This window comes from Diadema antillarum, unplaced genomic scaffold (assembly GCF_040938485.1).
Source record: "Diadema antillarum isolate AM-2024a unplaced genomic scaffold, OU_Dant_1.0 seq00000507_RagTag, whole genome shotgun sequence".
Lineage (NCBI taxonomy): Eukaryota > Metazoa > Echinodermata > Echinoidea > Diadematoida > Diadematidae > Diadema > Diadema antillarum.
This window is the reverse complement of record NW_027271462.1, coordinates 2,907,928-2,922,889: the sequence shown is the minus strand read 5'-3', so window position 1 is coordinate 2,922,889 and position 14,962 is coordinate 2,907,928. Positions and strand designations below refer to the sequence as shown.

Genomic DNA, 14,962 nt, shown 5'->3' with positions numbered 1-14,962 from the left:
AAGCATATCGAGTTCAAGAAAATTTCCCATCCTGAAATTTTCCCACTTTTCCCCCCTACATCAGGTGAGTTGAGTCTATTTCTGGTTGATTTCAGGAAATTCCTATCTCTGTGTCTATTTCTGGTCAGGATGTGGCTTTTTTTTTGGACATGTTTCACAACAGATGTCAAACGTTGATTTCTGCATTCCTTGTCTGAATTTCCTGCAAAACTGACGTTAGTGAGCCAGATCTGGGGCGGTGATTTTTTTTGTCTTGCCTGCAGGGGACGAGCGAGTGTGCAATTTCATCCTTACAGGACCTCAAATTGAAAAAACAAACACAAAAACAAAAACAAAAACAAAAACAAAAACAAAAACAAAAACAAAAACAAAACAAAGCAAAACAGAAAGACAGGAAAAAAAAAGTGCAACCTGGATAGGAATTGCAGTAAACTTCTCAAAGGAAGAGTAAAATTTATCTTTTGTCACAACATGCCTTGACTTGTGTAGTCATTATCACAGTCATGTTTTTGTATCATCCATTCATACTCTGTAACAGCAACACAACAGTACAAGCTATCGTATTTCCCCTTAATTACCTCATTACGCAGTACAGAGTTTCAGCTTGAAATGACAGAAAGATGAATTTGAACAAAACAAATTTGGTCGATATGTGATGAAACTTCATATAACCATGTTTAAAAAAAAAAAACAACCTGTAGCATACAAAGCGATATCACCATTAAGAAGTCTCTCTCACTGAGTTGGCGCACACGTGAGCAGGGAAGTTCTTAACAACCATATTCCTTTTGCTTTTGGTTTCATTTTGTCTACCGAGGGACTGAGAATCACAAACCACACATCTCTTCCGAAAATGACATGGAGACAGGTAGAAAGACTGCCACTCTGGAGTGAATAAAGTCAAATCTACCTATCAAGGCTTTATAAAGGGAAACATTTAGTGGCCAGTGTGAAAGGTGGCCACTATGGACAGTGTGGCCTGAGCTTGCAATTTTGTAAACCATTGTATATAGGTGGCTGCTACTGACAGGCTGGTTGTGACACAGGTTTAACTGTATTGCAGGAGAGGTATTCATCTTTCTTTTCATAAAGAGGAGTGCCACGCATACCTACCGGTAATCATGTATCAACACAGATTAATGTAATATCAACATAAATTCAACAAAGGTTACAAAATGGTATGAATCATTCATATCTAGGAACTGACTTGTATTTTCAGTGCAATTCATATTCAGGGCGGTCACATATTTGTACTTCCCATTACATATCACACATATTTTCTGAGTGGAATGTTTAATACTTCTGAGCATTTCAATCATGTAAATCATAGAAACGTAGTTATCAACATGTAACAAAATTTTTTCGACTCATAACTTCACGCCACTTTACGCATCGCACTGTGCAACAGTAAATGCGGCAGATTTCATCATTCACTTTGAAATGAATAGTGATTGTATTATCAAGGCTATCAACAACATTTAGACATTGAAAACCACAAAAGGTTCCGTAAGGCAAGCAGGGAGATACTTCTGTTCCACAAGCACCTCAATGGGCACAAGCAAATCTCATATCAGGAGAGCTTTGTATATCAGGACGTAAGAAGATATGACAGATTTCTGGGAGCCTCTTGGAGAATCTGAGTGAATTGGTAACATTGTGTTCACTCTTCCACTCCCCAGCACTGAATAGTCCCATAAACTTGCGCTGAAGCAACTAACATTCCAGCTTTGAAAGCACATGACGGGACAATCGAGGCAGGGGCGCTGTTTGGACGTTGCATTTCAGAAGATGGTGCTGAGATCTCTTCCTTGTACACGTGGAACGTCACCTGTCATCAAAGCGCAGGCTGTGCGCCCGTGTCCAGAGTTTGGCTGACAGGGAGAAAAACAAAACAATTCAACATAAAGCTTTCATTTTTTATCGTGTCGTTGTCAATGTAGAATGTTGAGTAAGTGAAAGTCCTATTCTCATCTTGAGCACAAAGTACATGTAGTTGACTTCATACTCACTAGAAAGTACAGTGAAACAGTGCAAGCACTTTGCTGCATTTGAATATCAACTATTAAAATGTCTGTTTTAACAGAACATGCTTGCATGAAAACTACATCATGTGCAACACTTAACTGCATATGAATACATTAATATGTTCAATTATTTGTACACACACAAAGAAAATGAAAGAGGAGAAGAGTGACAGCTAGCTAAATTCAATTTGGATGTGCTTCAAAAGTACATCAGGATGATATTGAATTTGGTTTGGAAACAATAATTAATACAGAACATGAATAAAAAGCCATCTCTTTTGAGTGCTAAATCAAGTTTCTGCATCATTTACATTTTCGCGCATGGCTAGCTACAGCTAATCAGGGCTCTACTTTCATGATGTCATATGAAGCTTTTCCTCTCCTCCCAAGAAGAAAAGAAAAATCAAATAAGTTTGGTGTACAAAATAACATTTAAAAAAAATGAGTAGCATATTTCAGCGGGTAAAATGTGTGCAATTCTGCTTCACTGCATCACAAAAAAATACAATTAAGAAACTCAAGATTTATGGGGGGGGGGGGAAACAAAAAGGAAGAAATTCTTAAAGTTACACTTTTGGAAGCTCAATACACAAAACTATACAAATGGTCTCTAGTGAATACATTACATGCCTTTCATCATCTCACCATCTTGTTTCATATTCAAACAGATATTTTCTGTTTCCTGATTACCCAACTACATGACTGAATTATCTGTAAACGATCACATTTCTACAGCACAACAAACAAACAGGAAGCATCTAAATAGGACATTACCTTTTTCTTCTTTTTTTTTGGACAACTGCAGTGAAATGAAAGATGCATATCAGCAGATTTAAAGGGGATGGCTAGTAACTGATCAGTGGGAATCAGTGGGAATGCTGGAGGGTGATTGTTCCAATCCTTGTGGGATTCATTTAAGAGTACAACGTGTACATCATATATCTATTGTTGTGTGAAAATCATTTGCTTCAGAATGGTCTCATATTCAAGTAATGTGCAGTTTAATGTTTCCAGGTTAGCGTGCCTGGTCAGTGACGGGGCATTAATCTGCACATTACTTGAATATGAGACCGTTCTGAAGCAAATAATTTTCACACAACAGTAGATATATAATGCACTCTTAAATGAATCCCACAAGGATTGGAACAATCATCCCTCAGCATTCCAACTGATTCCCACTGATCAGTTACTAGCCATCCCCTTTAAGCAGATCAACCAAAAGGGCTTTACACATAAATTTGAACGCCATAAAGGCACATGTTGAGATGTCTCACAAACTGACTGGAGTTTAAAATTTTCCCAACGACTTAAAGTTCCTGTACTGCAAGTATCAGGTCATGACTCTGACCTACGTCGATCTGTATTTTCTAAATGTCACCCACACAGACGCACAGACACAGACACACAGACACACACACACACACACATGCACATGAAATAACAAGGTCCTTCCAAAGTTGAGCAAGGGAACTCCGCACACTTACAACTGGAAAGCCTGTGGCATCATGAGCGAGTCGTTCAGCATGATGTCCCGCATCTTCCACAGGGCGTCCACAATGTCGCCCTCTTCTCCCAGCACGCCCTGGGCGAACCAGTGGCGGGGCAGGCGGGATTTCTGCTGCTCTGTCATGGCGACCGTCTCCTTGGCGGCCGTCAGGTTCTGCTTCCAGTCGCTGATGGTTTCCGACCTGTTGTTCAGGCCCTCGATGTACCTGAGATGAGGAGAAATAATGAGGAAGAAATTCGGTATCATTCTACAGGAATACAGAACCATGCTAAAGCTTTATAAGATGAATCACAGTTTATATGTGACCGTACCCTTAGAGTTTACCTCGGGAGTCCTTTCATCATGATTAATTCCTTGCATTTTTAAAGCAATCTTGATAAGATTAAAAAATCGACAAGTTGAAGATTCACTGACCTTTTTTTGTCCTCCTTCAAAGTAACATAAACTTCTCAATATGCAAATGATATGCAAATGAGTGTAACACAGCAGAAAATTACACAAGGTTTACAAGAGGTGCTATCTTTTTATATCAGTAAGAAGAAAATAATTAGCAATCCCAGCACTTCCCTCTGAGTTTAATACATGCTCCATCATAATTGTTGTCATGACAACTCATGATGCTGTATCCCACTCTTCATTTCCCTTCATCCCTAATGGTCTCACCCTGCCAGTTCACACTGTTGACTGTAAGTTTGAATTATCACTTGATTTTTCATGTGGTCTACCCACGAGAGACTTGAGAATAAACATAAACTGAACACAAGATTAGAGTTTACGAACGTATAAAGCAGGGAGAAAGTCTGCATAGTCACGCTTTGAGGTTCATATTGCTCTTTCAGATGGGGAAAAAAAAGAAGAAGAAGAAGGAGAAGAAGAATTTAAGACAGATGCCTCACTTGATGTATGCCTCGGAGTGCAGCAGTCGTTGTGTCTTGGGCGGGGCAGGAACGAACATGGGCTGGGGTGGGGCCAAGGGAGGGTACTGGGCGGGTATGCTCTGCTGCCCCTGAGGTACGCCACCTGATGGAAGAACAGACACACCCCATCCCAACAACACCATAAGTTAGGGTTTGTTTGTTTTTCCTGTACATAAATGTTATGATGCAATATGTCAAAGGAATGTTGGTAAAAGACACAATCTGAAAACAGACCTTTAATACAGACAACGTTTGGGTTCCATTTCACAGAAAGTTGCTGTGGTAGCCACTCTTGCTGCAATGACAAGTAACATAGTAATCCTGCTTCTGGATAAGCTGTTGCTGCAAGAAGTTACCATCATTCTAGTACTGATTGCAGCTGACAGAAATGGTAGTTGAGTGACAAATGATCACCTGAAAGTGATGCAGCTGCTACTACTGTAACTGAAATTATAATTGGGTCTTGAAATAATGGTAAAATCCTCAATGGAATGAGCCCTTGGCAAAACATATGAATAAGTATTTGACATCTCTCATTGTTTAATGTTTATGGTAGCACATGCTGTGCATGCCCTAGACATCTTCATATCTATACCAATGCAACCTTACATCTCAAAACAGCAGAAAGTCATCAGATACACCTTTTTTGATGGGTGTAAAGTTTGGACAACTTTTTAAAGAATAGACTTTTAGTTTTGATATCATGACTAGTTCATGAATCATCAAAATTGGATGATATGAACCAATTGAAACAATGACAGAAAATAAATGCTGCAACATTTCTACATTTAAGAAAGGGCTCTGAATTTAAGGGTCTTTGGAATAGCAATGACTCACTCTCTATTGTGCGTACACACAACAAAAGGGATTTAAATCGCCATAGCAACTGCTACAAGAGATTACCGGTATCTGTCTTTCGTGAAACTTGGCACACTCATCAAGTGAATTCTATATTAACTGAAAAGTATCAAAGTGATTGCTCAGTTCTAGTAGGATTTTGATGCACATTTTCATGTCGTGCTCCATGTAAAGAAAATCTGAGTAAAACAACATAAAAACAGAAAAGGAAATTGGCCATTGCAACACTTGACCCCTTCCCCCCCCCCCCCCCCCCAGCCTTCACTAAATTGTATGACACTGTAACTTACTACAATTACATGGTCTATTATCGCCTTAACACTGCCGAATATTACCACAAGATTTCTCTGGGATAATGAAACCTCGTATTTGTCATTTCTGTTGCTAGCTCTCTGGATGATAGGAAAACTTACATCAAATTTCACCGCATTTCGCTGCTGTAAAGGAAGATTTACACTGTGGTGCCACCACTATAGATTATCAAATTTAAAGTGTTTGTTTGTTTGTCTGTTTCATTTCCATCTGAGAAGACGGCCGGATAGCCCATATTCAGCTGCACTACACTGGTCTCCCATGGGGTCCAGCTGGATGTGAAGCAGGTATTACCCTTTCAGGGCTGATAAAGATTGCAACACTACAACAAATGCATTTCAGACATTGACTCTACAGGATTATAAGCTCTGTGGTATTAAAAGCTTTGTGTACAGAGTGCAAGTTGGGTGTGCAATGCAGACACTAGCAAACATACATGTAAGGTGTGCCTCCATCCCCATCTAAAAATATATATACCAGGTGATAACATTCTACAAGATAAAAGAAAAGGATGTCTGTTGGGATTTTTCTCAATACAGAATAAGAAGACAAAGTGTGACAGACAGTTTTTCGTACATTTTTTCTTTCAGACACAGAAATTGTGCAACACACAACTCAAATTCCACAGCAGATCATACGTTCAAGCCAATACAAGTCTTTGAAGCTCATCAAGGGGGGAAATAATTTTTAAAACCGACATATAAACGATCAAATTTCCTTCACGATGCACATACATGCAAATTAACTGGCCATAATGCACAGATGGCAATGCTCTCAAAGCTACAGTACTAGCCTCGAGGTCTGGCAATGCGACAAACAGCAAAATTTTGACAAGTCCCAAGGTCTAACATCACATGAATACTAGTGTGAACTTCCAATTGCAGTAACCTTGTGTAAAGGCTCAGTCTGTCAAGTCTATGATATCATAGTCAGTCAAAAATCTTAGGACAGTTTCTCGCGATGCTGATTTTCAAACAAAGGACTGTGTCTGGACCCAATATGAAGGGGGAAAAAAAAAGGTAGATACAAACAATTCAAGTAAATTGGAGAAATATGTTGAAGACGTGAGTCAGTTTTTGAAATGTATCAACTGATATACAAAAATCAAGAAAAAAGAAAAAAGAAAAATTCAAACAAAAAAGTAACAGCTGAGGATAGGACACCCACACCCAATCACAGATCAGTGAACTTGTACCCGTGGGGCAGCTTAAATGAGGGCAGAAGGAAGAAGGCGGGGGGAGAGTTCTGCCCTCGTTTCAACTTTTTTGGCACTCCAAAGCTTGAGATAACATCAGCGATGACATTTCTCTTACTTAGTGATGTTCCGAACTACTTCAAATGATACAGTCGCAATGTTCATGTAACCTTGCTCTTTTTTCCTTATCATTTAATTATCAATTCATGAAATTCTTGTTTTTCCTTCATGACAGGTACCCTGTATATTCTATATATTACACAATTACATATCATATCATATATACAACCTGTAACATGATATACTGCCCCGTAATCCTGCACATTCTGCAAAGTTTCAGCTTTCTGACTTGGAACAAAGTTTCAAAAAAAAAAAAGAAACAGAACAACAAAAAACTAGAAATGTCGCTATGGCAACTGGTATGCCTCCGCCATAATGCATGATTTTCCTAATAGGTCTATAGTACATATGGACAATGTGAGATTACATTTTTACAAAATTGGAAAAATATTAAAATGACATGTTTGTCACAAATGTGTTGAATGTTCACCTTCCTTGACCTAGGTTTAATAGGATGAATAGGAGAGCATGTATTTGGGGATTTTAGAACTTTTACTTGACTTTGACCCTTTCATAAGTTTATGCATTGAGTAATTTTCAGTGTATGGAGAAAAAAGTGCAATTTCTGTATTGAGTAGAAAATTGTTACCATTTTCATCTGGCCTTTGACCCTTGACCTTTGACCCTAAAATTCATAAGAGAATCACTGTCAGGCAAAACATGCATAAATATGTACTATTAAAGTTTCAAGATAACTTGAGCCACTTCTGAGATATGGAGGCAGAAGATTAGCACTTTCACTTGATCTTTGACCTTTGACCTTTTTTGGCCAAAAAAAAAAACCCTTCCCAGAGAATCTCTATTGGGTTATACATTGTACATGCATACACCAAGTTTAAAAAAAATAATCCTGCAGGCGTTGCATAAATATGAGGGAAATAGTAAAATTTTGAAGTGTTGCCCTTGACCTTGACCCTGACCTTTGACTCCATGAACCCAAAATTCCCTAGATAATCACTGCCAGTCAGTACATGCATATATACTATGTTCCATGAAGATACTTTGTACCTTGAACTATTTCCACGATATGGAGAAAAAAGTGAAATTTTAACATTTTACTTGACCTTTTGACCTTTGACCTCATGACCCCAAACTTTCACCAGAGAATCTTAATTGGGTAATACATGTATACACTAAGTTTCAAGAAAATATCTTCAGGCAGTGCATGATATGGGGGAAATACTGGAATTTTGAGCATTTGACCTTGACCTTTTGACCTTTGACCTTGCGCATGTGCACCCTAAAGTTGATAGGCACAACTTCACCCCTAATATCCATACATGCCAAGTTCCATTAGGATACCGCAAAAGGTTTTTTATTTCAATACGCTGTCCACAAAATTCATTACGGACGGACGGACAGACGGAAGTACGGACAATCCGAAAACATAATGCCTCCGGCACCAATTCGTGGCGGAGGCATAAAAAAGATAGAGCAGAGGTGTTCCTCTCCGCCAGGACCTTTCAGAAAGCCGTAACCGGCAGCAAAAATTAAAAGGCTTGGACATCTCACCTTGACTATAGGCAGGGCTGTGGGCCCCAGCATGCGGACTCATTGCCTGCCCCCTAGCCATGCTGTACGGGCCTTGCATCATGCCTGACATAAACAACAACAACAGTGACATCAACAAACATAAGTCAACGATGCAGCAGAACAAGTGGTGGGGGGGGGGGGGGGGTGACGGTGGAAACAACATCAGTGTAATTTAAAAAAAAATGCACAATCATTCTTATTAGGATCACTATTTTGGGTTGTTTTGGAGAAACATGGAGCAACATATCACTTGAAAAAATATTCTATACACAACAAAACAATTTTCAATCATTTTTGGACTGCACAGGGGATAGCACTGTTTATCAAATGACAGCATTAAACTTTTCATATATGCAGCTTAAAATTATCATACAAAATACTACATTTTAATCTCATATGAAGCATGTTTCAGGCTCTGAACTGACTGAAGAACAGTTTCGTTGCTGCAGGGCTTACTGCTAGAGCAAGCTGACTGTAGAAGAATAAGAAACATCTTTTTAAATGATGCATTCTTTAAGTTTTTTATTAGAGTTCTTATTTTGATGTGACACAGTGACTGCGATACATATATGAAATACACATTATCACATCTTTTGGGTCTGTGAAGCGCAAGTGTTTGCAAAATTGCCTGAATGGATGTTAAGCCCTTTTAGGGTTAAGCCCCCTTAACTCTGATTTTCCAGGTCATTCACTACAGCATGTTAGGAACTTGTAAGAAAAAAAAAACATACGAAAAGAGATAGAGGTAAAGGCAAATATGAAGTTGGAATTATGCCTCATAGCAAATATGGATACAACATAAGCATATCAGCTGCGTTAAAATGAGTTAGTTTGCTGTCTATGAACCCTGCTTCAAAACCAAAACCTAGTTGCAGGGGAGCTTAACAACAAGAACCCCCCCCCCCCCAAAAAAAAGAGATAATATCGAAAGCAGCCTCTTAATATTGGACAATACCACAAGCATGTTTATTAGAACTGCAGTCACAGCTTAATACTTGCATTTGGAGAAAAAAAAATGCACATATGCACACACAAAAACTAATATTACAGAAAAAATACTGCCTAAGCACTTACAACAATTAACATAATTTTGTAAATTAGTTGCTCTACACAAAGCCACCATTTTGCTACAAGAGGTCATACTGTACACAGGGCGGAGTGGTACAACAATTATGCCAGCAGAGTTACAGAGTGGCTGGTGCATCATTCCATTCTATGTCACACAGTTTTGGGAAAACAACAAGCATATCCGGTACAATAACAAACTAAGCTTTGTGGGAGCACAAACCAATATCCTGCTAAACTTATCACGAATATATTAGAGTTTGTCCTTTAGGATATTCCTTATTTCTCTGGTAAGCAGATACATAAATAAAATAAACACACAAAAGTGAATATTTGGGACTATCATGTACATCTTGAGAGAAGCCTCAAATTACTTTCTTGACAGCACAAGTAGTCGTCTGCATTCCCTCCAGAGTAAGATATCCCTCGATATCTCACAGAAATTATTTTCATTCAAATTGTGGCACAAAGGTAAAGAATGCAGCTGGATACAGACAATTTTTGGAGTACATTAAGTACAGTGATTGTGCCACTGATACAACAGAATTAAAACAACTGGGCTCACAGCACAAGCAGGCTCCTAATCGCTGAACCTGAACCACTTGACTCTGACTGATTTGAATTCATATGTCAAATACACACAAAAACAGAAAGAAATCAAAGTAATGGAAAGTTGTCTCAGTGATAAACACTAAAACGTACTCTGCCTTAAACAGAAAAATATTTGGGATTTTCATATATTTTTGCCTGTGCATGTGTGTGTTTGTGTGTGTGACTAAAAAAGCATTATAAAGTAAATATTTAATAGATGAATTAAATTAGAACATAATTATACGTGTATAAACTTATTTGTATGAATGAACAAATAATAATTGCAACAAAACTGTAGATGAAAACTAAACATCTTTCTATTTCTAAGAGAATTTGATGATAACTCTGCACCATTTAACGTGAGAAAGAAAGGATACTTTGCATCAAACTAAAATGAAATTTGGAAGCAGCTTTACATACGAACCCAAATATGGGAGTAAAACCACACAATATATTAACAGAATGATCAGAGGTCGAAATGAACACCCTGAAAACTCTCATTTATTAATTTCTTAAGCTTAAAGTTCTATCATTCTCCCAGGAAACAAAATATCAGTATAGCTTTTGACTAAGAAAACAAGTGAGCAAAGCATATATATTACCTAAACAGCTACAATGATGAACTGCTCATACAAGAGAAAGTACTGGTCTAATAATGTCCAAACTATGATGAAAATGCATTAGTCACAGAAATTATTCCCATCAACTGCACAAACTACCCCCGGTCTCCCTGCATTTTCTGACTTGACAAAACTGTTTAACTACCTTTTTTTTTCTTTTAAGACAAAATGACTAATTAAAGAGAAGAAAATAAATAAATGAATCACTGGTAAAAGAGCTGCCCCTCGCACACAGTTTATAATCTTTCAGAGTTAGCATTTCAAGTTATGAAGATGCTGCTGCAGTTTAACTGTACCAAAATTACACCTTTTCACAAGTGATTGTCACAACAACATGTGCGCAAACACACACAAACACACACACACACACACACACACACACTCCAATGTATAAACCTCGAACTCTGTTGAAATGTTAGGAAAAAAATGAAGTCTGCATTCAAGTGAATGTGTGAATTAAAGATGAAACAGGAAGTTAGTGGTGACCCCTCACCCCCAGGGTTCAGAATGTGCCCTCCACCATGCATTGGTGCGCACACACTCACCCGGCTGCTGCTGATGAGGGGGGACCACGCCCATGTGGGGAGCGGGAGGGGGGTGCATGACGGATGAAGGGGGGTACGGCTGGCCCATGGGTGGGAGCATGCCGGGCTGGTAGGAGTGCATGCCCTGGTTGTAGGGGGAGCCATGGGGGCCGCCGTGAGGCATGGCTCCGCCGTACATGTCCCCCTGTATGGCATAGCCTGTGTCGGAGGAGGATGAGGTGTTCAAACTAACTCAAACAACAAAAACAAATTTAATACCCGTGGCTAACTCAAACAAAAACAACAAAAAATCTTTAATACCCATGGAAATATCCAGAGCTCTGCATACTGTCACTGGTAGCATATTCTATGAAGCCTTCCAATTTCCTCATAAAACTGCATTTTCTATCCATGATTTTGTCTCTCTTTCTTTAAAACACTTCCTTAATTGGATAATAAAAATTGGCATGATATGTTTGCATACAAAATGACAACAAAAAGCACAATATGACATTACATTAATCCCACCCACACTTCTTGTTTTTTTTCATTTTAAACACATTTAACTACCCTCTTCACACTTATCTACCCTCTGTTGATATGACTGATTTTTTTTTTCCCTGAGTACTTAAAGGACAAGTTCACCTTCATAAACATAAGGATTGAGAGAATGCAACAATGTTAGTAGAACACATCAGTGAAAGTTTGAGGAAAATTGGACAATCGATGCAAAAGTTATGAATTTTTAAAATTTTTGTGTTGGAACCGCTGGATGAGGAGACTACTACAGCTTGTGAGTCATATGCGTACAACAGTATAAAGAAAATATAAAGAAAATTCAACATATTTTCATTTTTTTCACATAATAAAAGAGCACTTGACTTGGCTCCTTCTAAAGGCAGGGGGAATGATATTACCCATAACATTTGTCGGTAACAAGTCGGGGGAATGTGAACTTTTTTCATAAGATGAAATTTTGTGAAATTCTCTTTATATTTTCCTTATATTGTTGTACGCATGTGACATCTAAGTTATTCACACACTGCAGTAGTCTTCTCATCCAGCGGTTACTGCACAAAAACTTCAAAAATTCATAACTTTTGAACGGATTGTCCGATTTTCCTCAAACCTTCAATGATGTGTTCTACTAATATTGCTACATTCTCTCAATCCTTATGTTTATGAAGGTGAACTTGTCCTTTAAACTATGCAGAGCTCTGTTCCACAACTCAAAAGGGAAAAAATGACAACACAAAATATGTCAATAATTGAAAGCATTGGCAAAAACAAATGCATAAATAAAACAAAAAACAAAATCAAAACTACAACAACCTTCAACATATACTTGCAAAGCTTAGTGTACATATTGGGAACAGAAATATGAATTTGGGATCAATAATCAATATCTCAAGTGTCGGGCGGTCATGCAATATCAGTGTTGAGGAATTCATGCAATTACAAGAGGCTGGCATATTAAACATCAAACATGCGCAATGAAAAAGAACCCACAAACAAATGATGTCATAACCTGTGTGTCATTTTACGACATCATTCAAAAATAGAAAGCATGCAAATGCATTATAAAGCAAAAGTAAATACTATCCATGCACAACCAAACATCAATTTCAATTCCCAATTTCTCCCAAACAAGAGGACAACCAATCATACCGACAATTTAGAACAGAAGCAAAAGTAACCCAGATGCAAAATTTTTTCAGTTTTTTTTTTCTTTTTTTGCAGTGAGATATGAGATATTTGCACATAAAATCCACTAACAAACAATGTTAACACATTCACACAACTTCACTGTGAGATCAGAAAAACAGATTTAAAAAAAAACCAAAAAACAAATATATAGATATATATCACGCAGGTATGATATGCAAATGACACCCTGGGCTGTTTGCACAGCCTCCGAGAGATCTTGTGTAGACTTCTAACAAAAAGAGACATCTCTAAATTACCACCGTATGATTGGTTGATTTGTTGAGTTGCCATACCGACAGGAGTGGGCGGTCCTACCACGCCCATGACAGCACTGGAGCCGGGAGTGGAGGGCCTCACTGCGTTGGGCCCATGAAGGGCCTCACGGGAATAGTAATTCCTGGCACAAGAGAGACACAAAAGTATTAATTCTGAGATTTTCAAAACTGGAGAACATCAAACATCATAGTGACTCTCAAGCGTATCCCTGCACTCCCTACTAAAATTATGTGAAGCTAAAGCTTTGGAGTATCTTGAATCAAGAGAACTGGATATGCATGAACACAGGCCTTCAAACTTATCTCAGCAACCTACTGGAGTTCATAATTCTGGCACATTTGGCGAAAATTTCAGAATAATACCATACACTGGATTGAAGTTCCTAAAAATTTTCCTCATGGAGAGAGGTATCTAGCATCTGTAATGTGGACTGACAAGGGCCAAAGAAAGAGACTCACCCCAAAATCAGAATGAATGAATGAATGGTCTGCAATTATAATTGGTATACATGTAGCTATAGTATAATGGAATGCTTGAAATTTGCATAAACATAAATTGAACAAATTGCTGATAAAGATGAGAACACAAAAGCCTGTATCGTAGTAACAGTCTGGCACTGCAACTCCTCAGTGCCTTAATTACCCTGAGTCCATGACTGTCCATCTCAGAAATCACTGAAACTGCCCAAAGCATAAATAATTAGGTCATTGATAATGATATGGTTACACACAACTATATATACATGTGAGAATATAATATGTTTGAAGGGTACAGAATTACAAACATCATCATCAACAAACAACAACAACAACAACATAATATGGATGTGCAGCTGTTCAAAGAGCTGGACCAAGAAAATTAGCAACAGGAAACAGCGACCATATACATCCAAAGGCTTTTTTTGCGGCTCACCTGGACAGCTGATGAGGGTAGATCATCCTAGCTGAATGCTTCATGTGTACCTCCTTGCAGTGTCTCACCAGGCGAGAGTAGACAGGGAAAGGTCTGAAACATAGAATAGTACCAGAAGACTTGAAAAATAAAATGGTCACAATTCGCTATGTGTCAAGATCAGAGTTTATACTTTGTGATAAATTAATTGGAATCATCATCAAACATTTGGTTAGCTAGAAACGTTGATTCATTTGGGAGCATTTCCCTGTTTCCACAAAAGGTTATCTTCAAAGTGTCCAGACAAAATGGAAAGAGAATACCCTGTGCCTGTACCCCTGGACAAAATGCTTCATAACTAGCCTTGGCACATTTATAGACCAGCTAAAATGTCAAAACTACAACTGCTTTTCCTACAATGTAAAACTACGAATAAGGAGCCATAAGCTTGCATGTGAACATGACATTGACAATTTTCTTCATGTGATCTATGACCTCAAATGTCCTTCTTCTATTGACATCTTGTATGTTGGACATCTAGACCCTTTGAGCTCTAAGAGAAACAATCTAATAGCATCATAATGAAGTGTGACGCTGAAGTCACAACCTCCCACGCTTACTGATTCTTCTTGAAGCGGGTACACGTCCTCCAACAGCAAAGGAAAGAATTTTCTCCTGGCAAGGGATAAGCATGAGAAAAAACAAAGCATGTATTACACACACACAAAGAAAGATATGTAGAAAACGGTTGTCCAGTGACTAAAGTAAAGAGAAATTCACTCCATTTGTCCTTGCTATAGTTTGAGCGAAGGACCTTTTTTT

General features: G+C 38.3%; 1 protein-coding gene across 1 annotated transcript in view; it reads right to left on the bottom strand.

Annotated features, from left to right (window-relative positions):
* Window positions 1-1,761: 1,761 nt before the first annotated feature.
* LOC139734053 (protein polybromo-1-like) overlaps window positions 1,762-14,962 on the bottom strand; it is a 53,408-nt gene continuing 40,207 nt past the window's right edge. Inside the window, exons 30-37 of the mRNA XM_071644869.1 lie at window positions 14,761-14,815; window positions 14,162-14,254; window positions 13,231-13,370; window positions 11,288-11,485; window positions 8,446-8,529; window positions 4,428-4,551; window positions 3,509-3,736; window positions 1,762-1,871 (exon numbers count right to left, since the gene is read on the bottom strand). Of these exons, the coding sequence (XP_071500970.1) occupies window positions 1,835-1,871; window positions 3,509-3,736; window positions 4,428-4,551; window positions 8,446-8,529; window positions 11,288-11,485; window positions 13,231-13,370; window positions 14,162-14,254; window positions 14,761-14,815 (959 nt within the window). The 3' untranslated portion in view covers window positions 1,762-1,834. The remainder of the gene's footprint in view (window positions 1,872-3,508; window positions 3,737-4,427; window positions 4,552-8,445; window positions 8,530-11,287; window positions 11,486-13,230; window positions 13,371-14,161; window positions 14,255-14,760; window positions 14,816-14,962) is intronic.